This window comes from Pan troglodytes, chromosome 7 (genome assembly GCF_028858775.2).
Source record: "Pan troglodytes isolate AG18354 chromosome 7, NHGRI_mPanTro3-v2.0_pri, whole genome shotgun sequence".
Lineage (NCBI taxonomy): Eukaryota > Metazoa > Chordata > Mammalia > Primates > Hominidae > Pan > Pan troglodytes.
This window is the reverse complement of record NC_072405.2, coordinates 110,233,331-110,249,108: the sequence shown is the minus strand read 5'-3', so window position 1 is coordinate 110,249,108 and position 15,778 is coordinate 110,233,331. Positions and strand designations below refer to the sequence as shown.

Genomic DNA, 15,778 nt, shown 5'->3' with positions numbered 1-15,778 from the left:
AATTGACCTGGAAAGTGTTTAAGATATATTAAAATTTTTGGAACAGAAACACTGGTATGGTATGATCGATCCTGTTTATGTAAAATTATATATGTATTTCTGCATGTATCCATAAGTGTAAAAAGAAATATCTGAAAAGACACTCACCAAAATATTAAAGATAGTTAACTCTGAGTGGTAAGGTTTCAGGTGATTTTTTTTAAAACTTTCTTCTTTGTACATATCTGAAATTTTTATTCTTATCCAGAAGTTCTCTATTTGATACACTACTACTAGCTTGCAAAGGATACATAAAAATCCATAAAGGTAGCAAGATATAAGGTTGTATTGTAAACTCTATGAACTAAACTTTATAACACTATCCACAATCCTTCTACATAAGGAAAATTAATTTTTAAAACATTGGTAGCTTATCTCATGGATCCTTTACAAAAACAAATAGGGAGATGAATTAGTTATGTAAGGAATTATATAAGGAAGGGCCTTACAAAGAATAAGACTCTTTTCCCCTTTGCCCTTTCATGCTTGTAAACTGTTCACAAAACATCAGAGGTCATAAAATTACCTAAAAATTAACTTTTATATGAAGGCGATTATATTTATATTATATTTTAATATTATATTTGAAGGATGTATTATTAGATAAGTAGCTTGTATTACTCTATAACTTTTAAAAATTATGTTATAAAAGAATGTCTTATGTTTATGATACATTGTTAAGAAAAAGAACCAGGTCACAAAACTATAAATAGGTGCATAATCCTATCTTTATATTTTGAAACTACATCAGACATTGTAAATCTCTTCATGAATTCAATCTGCTGAACTATGCAACCATCATAGTATCTAATCTTCACTTTTTATTTTTGTTTTTATTTTTAATTTTTATTTTTATACTTCTCTTCATTTTTTATAAACTACATGTATATATATAAGTAAGACTAGAAGGATATATTTAAAAATGTTAATGGTGGTTATCTTTGAATGGTAGTATTATATATGATTTTTATTTTCTTATTACAAAAGACATTTTACTTCTATACTTAGAAAAATATATCAAAGTTAATAATTTACAAGCAAGTGCTTTGTATAGTAAATATTTACTAAATATTTATGAAAAGAAGGGAATGGAATGAAAATAAACAGAACAGAATTTGATATGTTAGAATCTGAACCAGATTCTTTACCAGATTCTAAAGTCTTTACCCACTCTGCCATTGAATTATTAAATGGCTTTGGCCTAATGGTTGATTTTTCTTTCAGTTTCTCTACTTAAAATTGTAAACAATCTGTTGTGTTTAAGAGATTTTTGCTGAAAAGTGCTATTTCACTAGGACACCACTTGTGAAATTGGAACTGGCATTTTATCACTCTCTAACGTCTCTAAACGAACAGAATATTGGGATAATGTTCCTGCAGAATACAAGCATTTTAAGTTTAGTGATCTGCTTAACAACAAACTGGAGTTTGAACATTTCCGTCAGTTTCTTGAGACTCATTCTTCAAGGTGAGGGACATAACCATATATTTCTCACTGAAAACATTTTTCTAAGCTACTATTTTTGATTCAACATATTATAAAAGTGATTTGCTGCTATAACAGATTTTACTCATGTCAATAAAAACTGACAAACATGATTATCTGAAATCTGTATGGGTAACTTTTTAAAGATGGAGTACATTTTGATTGTAGCAACCTCCACATTGTTCTTTTAAGTGGTTACATAATGTTGATACTTTCAGCATTGGCTAAGTTAAAATACCAGTGTGCTTTATTTTTTCTCTTTTCTACTGTTTCTTTCTTTTATATTTCTCTAGACTGGTATTTTAATTACTATTTCTGGAATGTGTCCTTTTTATATTTCATTGAGATATTGAAATTATATTTTATAATTTTTATTAACAGATTTATAAATGAAACATTGTAGTTTTACCCAGAATCTTGGAACCTTATAACATATTTATCTAATATAAACTGAAGTATTCAATATATTTTTTTCCTATTAATATTCTCCCTAGTTAACAGAAACTGGTTAGATCTGGGAGCCAAATTTCACTGTATATGGTTTCCCTTCATTGTAATGAGGATTTTTCTATCTTTTTATTTTTTATTTATTAATTTTTTAAATTTTTGTGGCTACATAGTACATGTATATATTTATGGGGTACATGAGATGTTCTGATACAGGCATGTAGTGTGAAATAAGCACATCATGGAGAATGGGGTATCCATTCACTCAAGCATTTATCCTTTGAGTTACAAACAATACAGTTATACCTTGTTATTTTTAAATGTACAATTAAGTTATTATTGACTATAGTCATCCTATTGTGCTATCAAATAGTAGGTCTTATTCATTCTTTTTTTTTTCTTTTTTGAGACAAGGTCTCACTCTGTCGCCCAGGCTGAAGTGGCAAGATCCTAGCTCACTGCAGGCTCTGTCTCCTGGGTTCAAGTGATTCTCATGCCTCAGCCTCTGCAGCAGCTGGAATTACAGGCATGTGCCACCACGCCCAGCTAATTTTTCTATTTTTAGTAGAGATGGGATTTTGCCATGTTGGCCAGGCTGGTCTCAAACTCGTGACCTAAAGTGATCTGCCTGCCTGCTTTGGCCTCCTAAAGTACTGAGATTACAGGTATCAGCCATTGTGCCTGGCCCTTATTCAAGCTTTCTATTTTTTGGTACCCATCAAGATGAGGATTATTCTAAATTTGACCTTTTGTCGAATGACATGACATATGTGGAAATTTTCTCATTTTTGAAATTGATGAAATTAGTGAAAGAACTCTGAGATCCCACCAATAATGGTGATGGATTTTTTTTTTCTGATCCCAAAATTCCTTTGTCATCATTCATATATTTAGCCAGGATTAGGAGTGTAATAGAGTCAAGTGAACTAGCCTAGAAAGGGATCAGAGATACAATATTGGGTTCGTTATTTCCATGATCTAATGCTACTAGTCAAGATAGCCACTTTCTAAGTTCTGTCAAAACAACAATCGGGTGTTTACTAGAATTTGGAGGAAGAAATATGAAGAGCTATACATTGTTTTTGTTTTCATTTTAGCATGGATCTTATGTGCTGGACAGACATTGAGCAGTTCCGGAGAATAACTTACAGAGATCGAGATCAAAGGAAGGCAAAATCTATATACATTAAAAACAAATACCTTAATAAAAAATATTTCTTTGGACCCAACAGTCCAGCTTCTCTGTATCAGCAGAACCAGGTATCAACATGCAAACCTATTGTTTTAATTGATGTTTGAAAACCGGTATTTTATTTCTATTTTTGCCAACAACCTGAAAGTCTCTTATTTTATTTTCTTTTGCTTATGACTAATGTGTTAAAGACCTTTGATATTTATTTAGGTATTTATGAGCATCTATAAATTAAATGTCTTTAATACTCAAACATTATATAGTATAAAAATGTGTTACTCTAAAAAGTAGTTTATAGAATAAAATAACTTTTATTCACCTACTCATTGACTCATTCAATAAATTTGAGTGCCTTCACTATGCCAGACTGTTCTAGGTGCTCAAGATAAAGTGGTGAAGAAGATGGACAAGCTCCCTGCACCTGTCAACATGTAGGAAAACAGCTGTTATCAACCATTAAGCTAAATCTCTACCACTTTTCTGTTCTTCTCTGAACTGATATTACTCTAAATATAATCGATCTTTGAAAATCCTCTTTACTATGGAACCTTGAGCAAATATTATAAAAGAAAGAAAAGAAAATCCTCCTTACAATTGTATTTTCCCCAGAAACTATTTTTATTGACCAGGACAGTTTGAACATTTTGTTGGACCAAAGTCCTATGGCCTTAATCACAATTTATTAATAACTAAATAACTACAGTGTCATTAGATTGACAGCAAGAATATAACATTGGGCTGGGCGCGGTGGCTTACGCCTGTAATCCCAGCACTTTGGGAGGCCAAGACAGGTAGACTGTTTGAGGTCAGGAGTTCGAGACCAGCCTGGCCATGGTGAAATCCTGTCTCTACTAAAAATACAAAACTTAGCCAGGTGTGGTGGCACACACCTGTAATCCCAGCTACTCGGGAGGCTAAGGCAGGAGAATCCCTTAAACCCAGGAGGCAGAGGTTGCAGTGAGTGGAGATTGTGCCCCTGCACTCCAGCCTAGACAACAGAGTGAGTGAGACTGTGTCTCAAAAAAAAAAAAATATATATATGTATATATATGTGTATATATGTGTATATATGTGTATATATGTATATATGTGTATATATGTATATATGTGTGTATATATGTATATATGTGTATATATGTATATATGTGTATATATGTATATGTGTGTATATATGTATATATGTACATATGTATATATATGTATATATGTACATATGTATATATGTATATATGTATATATGTATATATGTACATATGTATATATGTATATATATGTGTATATGTATATATATGTGTATATGTATATATATGTGTATATATGTATATATATATAAAAAATTGGGATTCATCAGTAGGTTTGTGTTCATGTAACACTGCTCATGAAATATGACTCAATTTTTATACTTTTGAAATATAAATAATTATTATAATTTATTTAGCTTGAAGTTTGTTAATATTACATTCATACCTAAAGATGTAATGTATAGTTTATGATTTTTTTTTGTTTGGTAGTTTACAAGAATGCATGTTCTAATGGTATATATTAATAAAATACAAATTTCAGATTAATGCTAAATTCAGTAAATTAAAGAAAAACTCAGAGAGATTCACAAGTAAGGCATACCAAATTTAAAAGCTAGATCTTTGGGGTGCAGGAGAAATTGGCAAAAGTCTTTGGGAGCAAGAGGGAGCAGGAATTCTGGAATTAAGCAACTTTGACAAAAATGCTTTGTCCTTAGTTCCCTGAGATACAAATCTGGGACACATTAGCAAAAGTGGTTGGGTGTCTCAGTAAGCACAAGTATGAAATAAACACATGGAAAGCATTTGTTTTCTATTTGGCTTGTGCTACATTGCGTGAGGTTTCATGGTATCTCATGCTACTGTGTGAATCCTCCATAGTACACACAACATGCTGAGAATCTAAGTCAGTGAAAGTCACCCATTGCTATCATAGCAAATAGACAGGCTTACTACAGAGGATTTTCCCCAATGATCCTTCTTTGTCTTTGTCATCACTTTTAAAATGTATTTTATACTTAAGGATGTCTGCATCACATTGTTTTATAAAGATCGTGCTAGTCCAGATTTCAGTTGTGCAGCCAATTTGCTCTTTGATTAGCAAGGTAGTCTTTTTTTTTCTTTTTCTTTTTTGTTTTTATACAGAAAAATATTAGTGTTGATATTATTTAATGATATTATTAAAGGAGAACTAAGAAGAGGATTTCCTTTTTGTTTTTATATAAAACAATAGTATTAGTAGTTGTATTATATTAACATTATTGCTCAAAGGAGAACAAAGAAGAGGGCAGTTGTTCCACTGAGCAATCCAGAAATTTTGAGTGATATGTACACAGAAACAGGTAGAAACAAGAATGAGTTATGGCAGGAAAAAGCCATTAGTAGCTTGTTGAAGCCAATCATTAAGCAGAAGGAAAATTTAGATCACAAAGAAGTTGTGTTTTACAAATGGTACTTATTATCTATAAAACATGACCTTTTTCTGTTTCCTGTTGCCTCTGTTTTCTGCTTAGAGGTTGTTGGAAAAGCCCTACATTGCTATCACTACAACTGCACTGTTCTGGATGCATAGTGCGCTACAGCTGCCATCATCCTATCTCCAACCCAACATTTGTTGGTAATATATGTATTTATAATATCTGAGTCAAGGTTGTCTTTTAACTAATTAACACATTTTCCTCATCCACAGAAGAAAATTCTTAAGTGGATCAATATGACTAGAATCAGAGATTCATAGGATATTAGAAAACTAATAGACTAATGTCCTCATTTTTCAGTTGGAGATACTGAGTCCATGGAGGGAAAAAAATGCCATTGCTGTGGTCACACAGGATAAAAATCCCACTTCTGTGTTCTTTTTGATATATCATAAGTAAGCACAAATCATACATCTAAAACAACCAGCACATAAACCACAATTGTCTGTCTGATTTTAGGGGAATTATTGCTCAGTATAGCCAGGAGATGTTATACAGAAAATGAAAATTGGCACCCCTCAGGGTGCAGCAAATGGTTTTGTAGTGAATGAATGAATTAATGACTATTAGTGTTTCTTTTAGAAAGCACAATAGTTTCTGTTTCCATTTTAATTTTCTTAGGTAATGCATTTAAGTGGTGGCTGGGGGAAGATTCTTCATGAGCAGCTTGATGCACCTGTTCTAGTTGAAATCCAGAAGCATGTGCAAAATAGGCTAGAAAATGTATGGCTGCCATTGTTTCTTGCAAGTGAACAGTTTGCAGCACGTCAGAAGATAAAGGTATATAAATTAGTATAATCTTTTGATAGCAGTTGTCAGTACCTCTGAGAACTTCAAATGTACATACCTGGTGACCCAGCCATTGTCCTTTTTTTTTTTTTTTTTTAAGGAATGGGCTCTCTCTGTCACCCCGTCTGAAGTGCAGTGGTGTGATCCTAGCTCACTGCAGCCTCGAACTCCTGTGCTCAAGCAATACTCCCACCTCAGCCTCCCAAGTAACTGAGACTACAGGCATGCACTACCATGCCCAGCTAATTGAAAAAAAATTTTTTGAAGAGATGGAGTCTTGCTATGTGCCCAGGCTGGTCTCAAACTCCTAGGCTCAAGCAGTCCTCCTGCCTTGGCCTCCCAAAGTGCTGGGATTACAGGTGTGAGACGCCATGCCAGGCCTTAGTCATTGTACTTCTGTTGAGAATGGTTTGAAGTATGGAGTCAGCCACGTGTGGTGGCATGCACCACAGCTGGGACACCAAGTAGTCCCAGCTACTTGGAAGGCTGAAGGAGGAGGATTGCTCGAGTCTAGGAGATCGAGGTTACAGTGAGCTATGATCACATCAGTGCACTCTAGCCTGGGTGATAGAGTGAAACCCTGTCTCTAAAATAATAATAATAATAATTTTTTTTTAAAAAAGCATGGAGTCAAAATTCCCAAGTTTTTGGTTTTTTGTTTATTTGAGAGTCAGGGGTCACCCTGTTGTCTCAGTGTCCAAACTGGAGTGCAGTGGCTATTCACAAGCACAATCATAGTGCACTACAGCTTTGAAACACTGGGGCTCAATCAATCTTCCTGCCTCAGCCTCTGAGTTGCTAGGACTATAGGAAAGTTCCACAGTGCCCAGCTGTGACTGCCAAGTTTTAATCTCAACACTGCCACATATTACTTGTACCACCTTTAAGTTTCATAAATTGTTTCCTCATTTGAAAAATTGAGTTGGTCATAGTAATTACTTAGTAAGGTTGTTCTGAAAAATGAAGTGAAATTAACATGTGCTTAGTTTCTTAGAATGGTGCCTGGCACATGGCAAACACTCAAATGTTATCTATTAATATAGTTGTTATTTTTAATATTATTAAGTCCTCACACAAGTGGACAAGGTTATACAAGGATATTCATTGCAATATCAAATGGGAGAAGAATTAGATAAGTTATGATAATTCTGTACTATGGAAAAATATGCAGATTTCCTTAAAAAATGAGATTAAAAAATAAAAATGAGATTTCCACATGTACTATATGAAAGATGTCATTTATTGAACAAAACAAGCAGGATGTAGAACAATGTATAGAAGATAATCCCATTACATTTACTTACATCTCTGTCTATGCATATCTATCCATCCATCCATCCATCTGTTTATGTTTATGCTTATGGTAGAAAAACACCTAAAAAGATCTGCCTCCTGGGAATGGGTTTGGGGAGTGAGGATTTTTACTTTTTATTTTGTAAAGTGGGTTTGTCTTTGCTTTGCCTTGTTTTTATTTTATTAGAAGTATTTCTTTGATAATTTAAAATGTCATTAGCACACCTTGTTTTTAGGTTTCAGGCAAACCTGATCTTTATAAAAATAACACAGGGGTCAGAAAACATGCAGTTTTGGACTTTAGTATGCAAAGCCACATGCCATTAATACTAATCAGGAAGAACCTGAAAAGCTTCATTCTATATTCAGTTTCTCAAACACTTTGTGGCCTACTTATTTGGAAATATCCTTAGTCATTTGAGCTGAGCAACTTATGGAAAACACAATGCAGCTGGGAAGACAGAATTTATAGTATGAAGAAGAAGGATTGACTTTAGGAAAAATGTTTCTGGAAATAAGCTTTGGGAAAACTCAAATCTCCTCAATCTCTTTCTTCAGGCTAACTCCAATTCTCTATCCAAAGTCAAGTAAAAGGACACCTGGCTTGCTAATATTATTTACCACGTTTCCTCATTATGTTTATCACTGTAATTTTATTGTAATGCATAGTCATTTCTTGACTTAGCATTCTTTAGGTGGCCAGCAAAATAAACTGATTTTGGCAACCTTGAACCAAAGACAAAAGGAAGGGTGAGGATTGATTCTAAAATGCTGCTGGGGCACCTCACACACTTAAGAGTTGACATCCAAGCTTTAGAAAAGATGTAGGCCAGGACAGCCCTAGGAACCCAGCAAGAATTCTCGGATCTTTCCTCCTGGCTCTGTCTATCAAAAAGACTTAGCCCCAGTGATTCTAGTCCTTATCTCTCTAGATCTGCTTCTGGATCTATCTGCTATGGACAGGGAGATAGAGTCAATAGCACAGGTTTGTTATGAGTGGTTCCCAAGAAAGGGGAAATGATATGAATAGGCAATAACCCCAAGAAATATCTACTGTATTTCCATGTTGAGTAACTTTTAGTACTCTTTTAAAATTCGTTGTGAAAGTATATGGCTAGAAAATAGCTAAAAAGTCTGAGAAGTCATAATTGTCTTTCCAGCTTCAGTTCCCATGTGAGCTCAAGTGAAACTATCATCATTTGGGGCAGTAACAATCGGGTAGTATTATCTCTATTTTACAGATGAGGTTAGAGTGTTCAGAAAAATTTGGTACCTGACCACAGGGCTTCCATTTTTAAGTTTGATCCTCTTTCTCCTAAACTTCACTATCTCTTGTCCAAGTTAACCTTTATCTCATTTTTTTAGCTACTTAATTAGTAAATGATTTCAAGCCTTTAGTCTGAATAACTGGGATAAAATAATTGGTTTTGCTTTCAGGTACAGATGAAAGACATAGCAGAAGAGCTCTTACTACAGAAGCCTGAAAAGAAAATCGGGGTCTGGAAGGCAAGTAATGTTTGTTATATTCTTCCTCTTGTAAGTTTTGCTCTGTCAAAGTATTGTTTTTCTTTCCCTTTCTTGTTTAAAAATCCTCACTGAGGACACACTGTTTTCTAAACTGACAACTGAGCACTGATCCTGTTTTTAATTGATGAATGGAATTTGGAGGAAAATGTGACTCTATCAGAACTCTGTTCTTTTTTTATATACATACTTTAAGTTCTAGGGTACATGTGCACAACGTGTACGTTTGATACATAGGTATACATGTGCCATGTTGGTTTGCTGCACCCATCAACTCATCATTTACATTAGTTATTTCTCCTAATGTTACCCCTCCCCCAGCCCCCCACCCCCCAACAGGCCCCAGTGTGTGGTGTTCCCCGCCCTGTGTCCAAGTGATCCCATTGTTCAATTCCTACCTATGAGTGATAACATGCAGTGTTTGGTTTTCTGTCCTTGTGATAGTTTGCTGAGAATGATGGTTTCCAGCTTCATCCATGTCCCTGCGAAGGACATGAACTCATCCTTTTTTATGGCTGCATAGTATTCCATGGTGTATATGTGCCACATTTTCTTAATCCAGTCTATCATTTATGGACATTTGGGTTAGTTCCAAGTCTTTGCTATTGTGAATAGTGCTGCAATAAACATACGTGTGCATGTGTCTTTATAGCAGCATGATTTATAATACTTTCGGTATATACCCAGTAATGGGATTGCTGAGTCAAATGGTAATTCTAGTTCTAGATCCTTGAGGAATCGCCACACTGTCTTCCACAATGGTTTAACCAATTTACACTCTCACCAACGGTGTAAAAGCATTCCTTTTTCTCCACATCCTCTCCAGGATCTGTTGTTTCCTGACTTTTTAATAATTGCCATTCCAACTGGCGTGAGATGGTATCTCATTGTGGTTTTGATTTGCATTTCTCTGATGACCAGTGATGATGAGCATATTTTCATGTCTGTTGGCTGCATAGATGTCTTGTTTTGAGAAGTGTCTGCTCATATCCTTTGCCCACTTTTTGATGGGGTTGTTTTTTTCTTGTAAATTTGTTTGAGCTCTTTGTAGATTCTAGATATTAACCCTTTGTCAGATGGATAGATTGCAAAAATTTTCTCCCATTTTGTAGGTTGCCTGTTCACTCTGATGGTAGTTTCTTTTGCTGTGCAGAAACTCATTAGTTTAATTAGATCCCGTTTGTCTATTTTGGCTTTTGTTGCCATTGCTTTTGGTGTTTTAGTCATGAAGTCCTTGCCCATGCCTATATCCTGAATGGTATTGCCTAGGTTTTCTTCTAGGGTTTTTATGGTTTTAGGTCTAACATTTAAGTCTTTAATCCATCTTGAATTAATTTCTGTATAAGGTGTAAGGAAGGGATTGAGTTTCAGCTTTCTACATATGGCTAGCCAGTTTTCCCAGCACCATTTATTAAATAGGGAATCGTTTCCCCATTTCTTGTTTTTGTCAGGTTTGTCAAAGATCAGATGGTTGTAGATGTGTGGTGTTATTTCTGAGGCCTCTGTTCTGTTCCATTGGTCTATATCTCTATTTTGGTACCAGTACCATGCTGTTTTGGTTACTGTAGACTTGCAATATAGTTTGAAGTCAGGTAGTGTGATGCCTCCAGCTTTGTTCTTTTTGCTTAGGATTGTCTTGGAAATGCAGGCTCTTTTTTGGTTCCGTATGCACTTTAAAGTAGTTTTTTTTTCTAATTCTGTGAAGAAAGTCATTGGTAGCTTGATGGGGATGGCATTGAATCTATAAATTACTTTGGGCAGTATGGCCATTTTCACAATATTGATTCCTCCTATCCATGAGCATGGAAAGTTCTTCCATTTGTTTGTGTATTCTTTTATTTCGTTGAGCAGTGGTTTGTATTTCTCCTTGAAGAGGTCCTTCATATCCCTTGTCAGTTGGATTCCTAGGTATTTTATTCTCTGTGTAGCAATTGTGAATGGGAATTCACTCACGATTTGGTGCTCTGTTTGTCTGTTAATATTGCATAGGAATGCTTGTGATTTTTGCAATTGATTTTGTGTCCTGAGACTTTGCTGAAGTTGCTTATCAGCTTAAGGAGATTTCGGGCTGAGATGACGGGGTTTTCTAAATATACAATCATGTCATCTGCGAACAGGGACAATTTCACTTCCTCTTTTCCTACTTGAATACCCTTTATTTCTTTCTCTTGCCTGATTGCCCTGGTCAGAACTTCCAACACTACGTTGAATAGGAGTGGTGAGAGAGGGCATCCTTGTCTTGTGCCGATTTTCAAAGGGAATGCTTCCAGTTTTTGCCCATTCAGTATGATATTGGCTGTGGGTTTGTCATAAATAGCTCTTATTATTTTGAGATATGTTCCATCAATACCTAGTTTATTGAGAGTTTTTAGCATGAAGGGTTGCTGAATTTGTTGAAGGCCTTTTCTGCATCTATTGAGATAATCATCTGGTTTTTGTGATTGTTTCTGTTTATGTGATGGATTACATTTATTGATTTGCATTTGTTGAACCAGCCTTGCATCCCAGGGATGAAGCAGACTTGATCGTGGTGGATAAGCTTTTTGATGTGCTACTGGATTTGATTTGCCAGTATTTTGTTGAGGATTTTCGCATCGATGTTTGTCGGGGATATTGGTCTAAAATTCTCTTTTTTTGTTGTGTGTCTGCCAGGCTTTGGTATCAGAATGACGTTGGCCTCATAAAACGAGTTAGGAAGGATTCCCTCTTTTTCTATGGATTGGAATAGTTTCGGAAGGAATGGTACCAATTCCTCTTTGTACCTCTGGTAGAATTCGGCTGTGAATCCATCTTGTCCTGGACTTTTTTTGGTTGGTAGGCTATTAATTATTGCCTCAATTTCAGAGCCTGTTTTTGGTCTATTCAGAGATTCAACTTCTTCCTGGTTTAGTCTTGGGAGAGTGTATGTGTCCAGGAACTTATCCATTTCTTCTAGATTTCCTAGTTCATCTGCATAGAGGTGTTTATAGTATTCTCTCATGGTGGTTTGTATTTCTGTGGGATCAGTGATGATATCCACTTTATCATTTTTTATTGCATCTATTTGACTCTTCTCTCTTTTCTTTGTTAGTCTTGCTAGCAGTCTATCAATTTTGTTGATCTTTTCAACAAACTAGCTCCTGGATTCATTGATTTTTTGAAGGGTTTTTTGTGTCTCTATCTCTTTCAGTTCTGCTCTGATCTTAGTTGTTTCTTGCCTTCTGCTAGCTTTTGAATTTGTTTGCTCTTGCTTCTCTAGTTCTTTTAATTGTGATGTTAGGGTGTCGATTTTAGATCTTTCCTGATTTCTCTTGTGGGCATTTAGTGCTATAAATTTCCCTCTACACACTGCTTTAAATGTGTCCCAGAGGTTCTGGTACATTGTGTCTTTGTTCTCATTGGTTTCAAAGATCATCTTTATTTCTGCCTTCATTTCGTTATTTACCCAGTAGTCATTCAGGAGCAAGTTGTTCAGTTTCCATGTAGTTGTGTGGTTTTGAGTGAGTTTCTTACTCCTGAGTTCTAATTTGATTGCACTGTGGTCCAAGAGACAGTTTGTTGTGATTTTTGTTCTTTCACATTTGCTGAGGAGTGCTTTACTTCCAATTATGTGGTTAATTTTAGAATAAATGTGATGTGGTGCTGAGAAGAATGTATATTCTGTTGATTTGGAGTGAAGAGTTCTGTAGATATCTATTAGGTCTGCTTGTTGCAGAGCTGAGTTCAGGTCTGGATATCCTTGTTAATTTTCTGTCTCATTGATCTCTCTAATATTCATAGCGGGGTGTTAAAGTCTCCCATTATTATTGTGTGGGAGTCTAAGTCTCTTCATAGGTCTCTAAGGACTTGCTTTATGAATCTGGGTGCTCCTGTATTGGGTGCATATATATTTAGGATAGTTAGCTCTTCTTGTTGAATTGATCCCTTTAGCATTATGTAATGGCCTTCTTTGTCTCTTTTGATCTTTGTTGGTTTAAAGTCTGTTTTATCAGAGACTAGGATTGCAACCCCTGCTTTTTTTTTGCTTTACATTTGCTTGATAGATCTTCATCCATCCCTTTATTTTTAACCTATGTGTGTCTTTGCATGTGAGATGGGTCTCCTGAATACAGCACACTGATGGGTCTTGACTCTTTATCCAATTTGCCAGTTTGTGTCTTTTAATTGCAGCATTTAGCCTGTTTACATTTAAGGTTAATATTGTTAGATATGAATTTGATCCTGTCATTATGATGTTCACTGGTTATTTTGCCTGTTAATTGATGCCAGTTTCTTCATAGCATTAATGGTCTTTACTTTTGGCATGTTTTTGTGGTGGCTGGTACTGGTTGTTTCTTTCCATGTTTAGTGCTCCCTTCAGGAGCTCTTGTCAGGCAGGCCTGGTGGTGACAAAATCTCTCAGCATTTGCTTGTCTGTAAAGGATTTTATTTCTCCTTCACTTATGAAGCTTAGTTTGGCTGGATATGAAATTCTGAGTTGAAAATTCTTTTCTCTGAGGATGTTGAATATTGGCCCCCACTCTTTTATGGCTTGTAGGGTTTCTGCCAAGAGATCCGCTGTTAGTCTGATGGGCCTCCCTTTGTGGGTAACTCGACATTTCTCTCTGGCTCCCCTTAACACTTTTTCCTTCATTTCAACTTTTGTGAATCTGACAATTATATCTTGGGGTTGCTCTTCTCGAGGAGTATCTTTCTGGTGTATTCTGTATTTCCTGAATTTGAATGTTGGCCTGCCTTACTGGGTTGGGGAAGTTCTCCTGGATAATATCCTGAAGAGTGTTTTCCAACTTGGTTCCATTCTCCCCATCACTTTCAGGTACACCAATCAAAAATGTAGATTTGGTCTTTTCACATAGTCCCATATTTCTTGGAGGCTTTGTTCGTTTCTTTTTACTCTTTTTTCTCTAACCTTGTCTTCTTGCTTTATTTCATTAATTTGATCTTTAATCACTGATACCCTTCTTCCATTTGATCGAATTGGCTATTGAAGCTTGTGCATGCGTCACGAAGTTCTCGTGCCATGGTTTTCAGCTCCATCAGGTCATTTAAGATCTTCTCTACACTGTTTATTCTAGTTAGCCATTCATCTAATCTTTTTTCAAGGTTTTTAGCTTCCTTGCGATGGGTTCCAACATCCTCCTTTAGCTCAGAGAAATTTGTTATTACCGACCTTCTGAAGCCTACTTCTGTCAGCTTGTCAAAGTCATTGTCCATCCTGCTTTGTTCTGTTGCTGGTGAGGAGCTGTGATCCTTTGGAGGAGAAGAGGTGCTGTGATTTTTAGAATTTTCAGCTTTTCTGCTCTGGTTTCTCCCCATCTTTGTGGTTTTATCTACCTTTGGTCTTTGATGTTGGTAACCTACAGATGGGGTTTTGGTGTAGATGACCTTTTTGTTGATGTTGATGCTATTCCTTTCTGTTTGTTAGTTTTCCTTCTAACAGTCAGGTCCCTCAGCTGCAGGTCTGTTGGAGTTTGTTGGAGCTCCACTCCAGACCCTCTTTGCCTGGGTATCACCAGCGGAGGCTGCAGAACAGCAAATATTGCTGCCTGATCCTTCCTCTGGAAGCTTCGTCCCAGAGGGGTAGCTGCCTATATGAGGTGTCTGTCAGCCCCTACTGGGAGGTGTCTCCCAGTTAGGCTACATGGGGGTCAGGGACCCACTTGAGGAGGCAGTCTGTCCGTTCTCAGAGCTCAAATGCCGTGCTGGGAGAACCACTGCTCTCTTCAGACGTTTAAGTCTGCAGAAGTTGTCTGCTGCCTTTTGTTCAGTTATGCCCTGCCCACAGAGATGGAGTCTAGAGGCAGTAGGCCTTGTTGAGCTGCGGTGGGCTTTATTTTCACATCATAGTACAGCAGCTTTCAACATTTGACCCACGTTTCAGTGACTTGCCCGAGAACCAGATGCATTGTGGAATTCTGATACATCTCTTCAAGAGCCCCCACGTTGCATGCCAAGAATGTTGCAGGACTTTTCCTTCGTTCAGCTAAAGACTGGGTTCTTGTCCATCCCACGGCCAGGAAAATTTAGGCTTGGAGATGGTTTAAAGGGTGAATAAAGCTGGGTTTTATTGGGTGAAAAGGCAGGGGGAAGAAATGGGAAACAGGGTCCCTCCGCAAGGCCCAGTCCCCTGCTAGAGGCTTCCCGTCGGCCCTTGGAATTCAGAACTCTGTTCTTTTTTAAAAAATTATTTTTTATTATTAGGATCTTGCTCTGTTGCCCAGGCTACCATGCAGTAGTATGATCATAGCTCATTATCACATCTAACTCCTGGGCTCCAGTGATCCTCCTGCCTTCGCCTCCTGAATAAGGAGCTCTATTCTTAAAGAAATCCTTGACCGGCTCAACGTTAGAAGTGTGTGATTGCCTTAAGTATGTATTTTTCTTTATTCTGCACGTCATGGATTTACTGAGACAAGCTGTGCATTCCAACATATGACAGTTTATTATTGAGAGTAAATTACTCAACAAATGAGTAGCATGCAGCAGAATCAGCAGGTTAAATCGTCTTACATTATGACTTTCATTTATCTGT

The 15,778-nt window shown here is 36.4% G+C and overlaps 1 protein-coding gene and 1 non-coding gene across 25 annotated transcripts in view; one reads left to right on the top strand and one right to left on the bottom strand.

Annotated features, from left to right (window-relative positions):
- The window catches only part of RGS22 (regulator of G protein signaling 22), a 173,232-nt gene that overhangs the window by 101,715 nt on the left and 55,739 nt on the right, over window positions 1-15,778 (top strand). For 22 of the 24 annotated variants that reach the window (XR_001720326.4, XM_016959719.3, XM_016959720.3 and 19 more), the window contains 4 exons: window positions 1,335-1,507; window positions 3,070-3,232; window positions 6,283-6,441; window positions 9,181-9,249. Coding sequence is in view for 23 of the 24 variants with exons in the window: in XM_016959719.3 (XP_016815208.1) it covers window positions 1,335-1,507; window positions 3,070-3,232; window positions 6,283-6,441; window positions 9,181-9,249 (564 nt within the window). In the remaining variant the exon portion in view is untranslated. The remainder of the gene's footprint in view (window positions 1-1,334; window positions 1,508-3,069; window positions 3,233-6,282; window positions 6,442-9,180; window positions 9,250-15,778) is intronic. The other 2 variants (XM_016959721.4, XM_054657415.2) reach the window with 1 other exon arrangement.
- Window positions 780-846, bottom strand: LOC112204296 (small nucleolar RNA SNORD77). Its single transcript, XR_002937867.1, has one exon. It is a non-coding gene; the product is annotated as a small nucleolar RNA SNORD77 (small nucleolar RNA).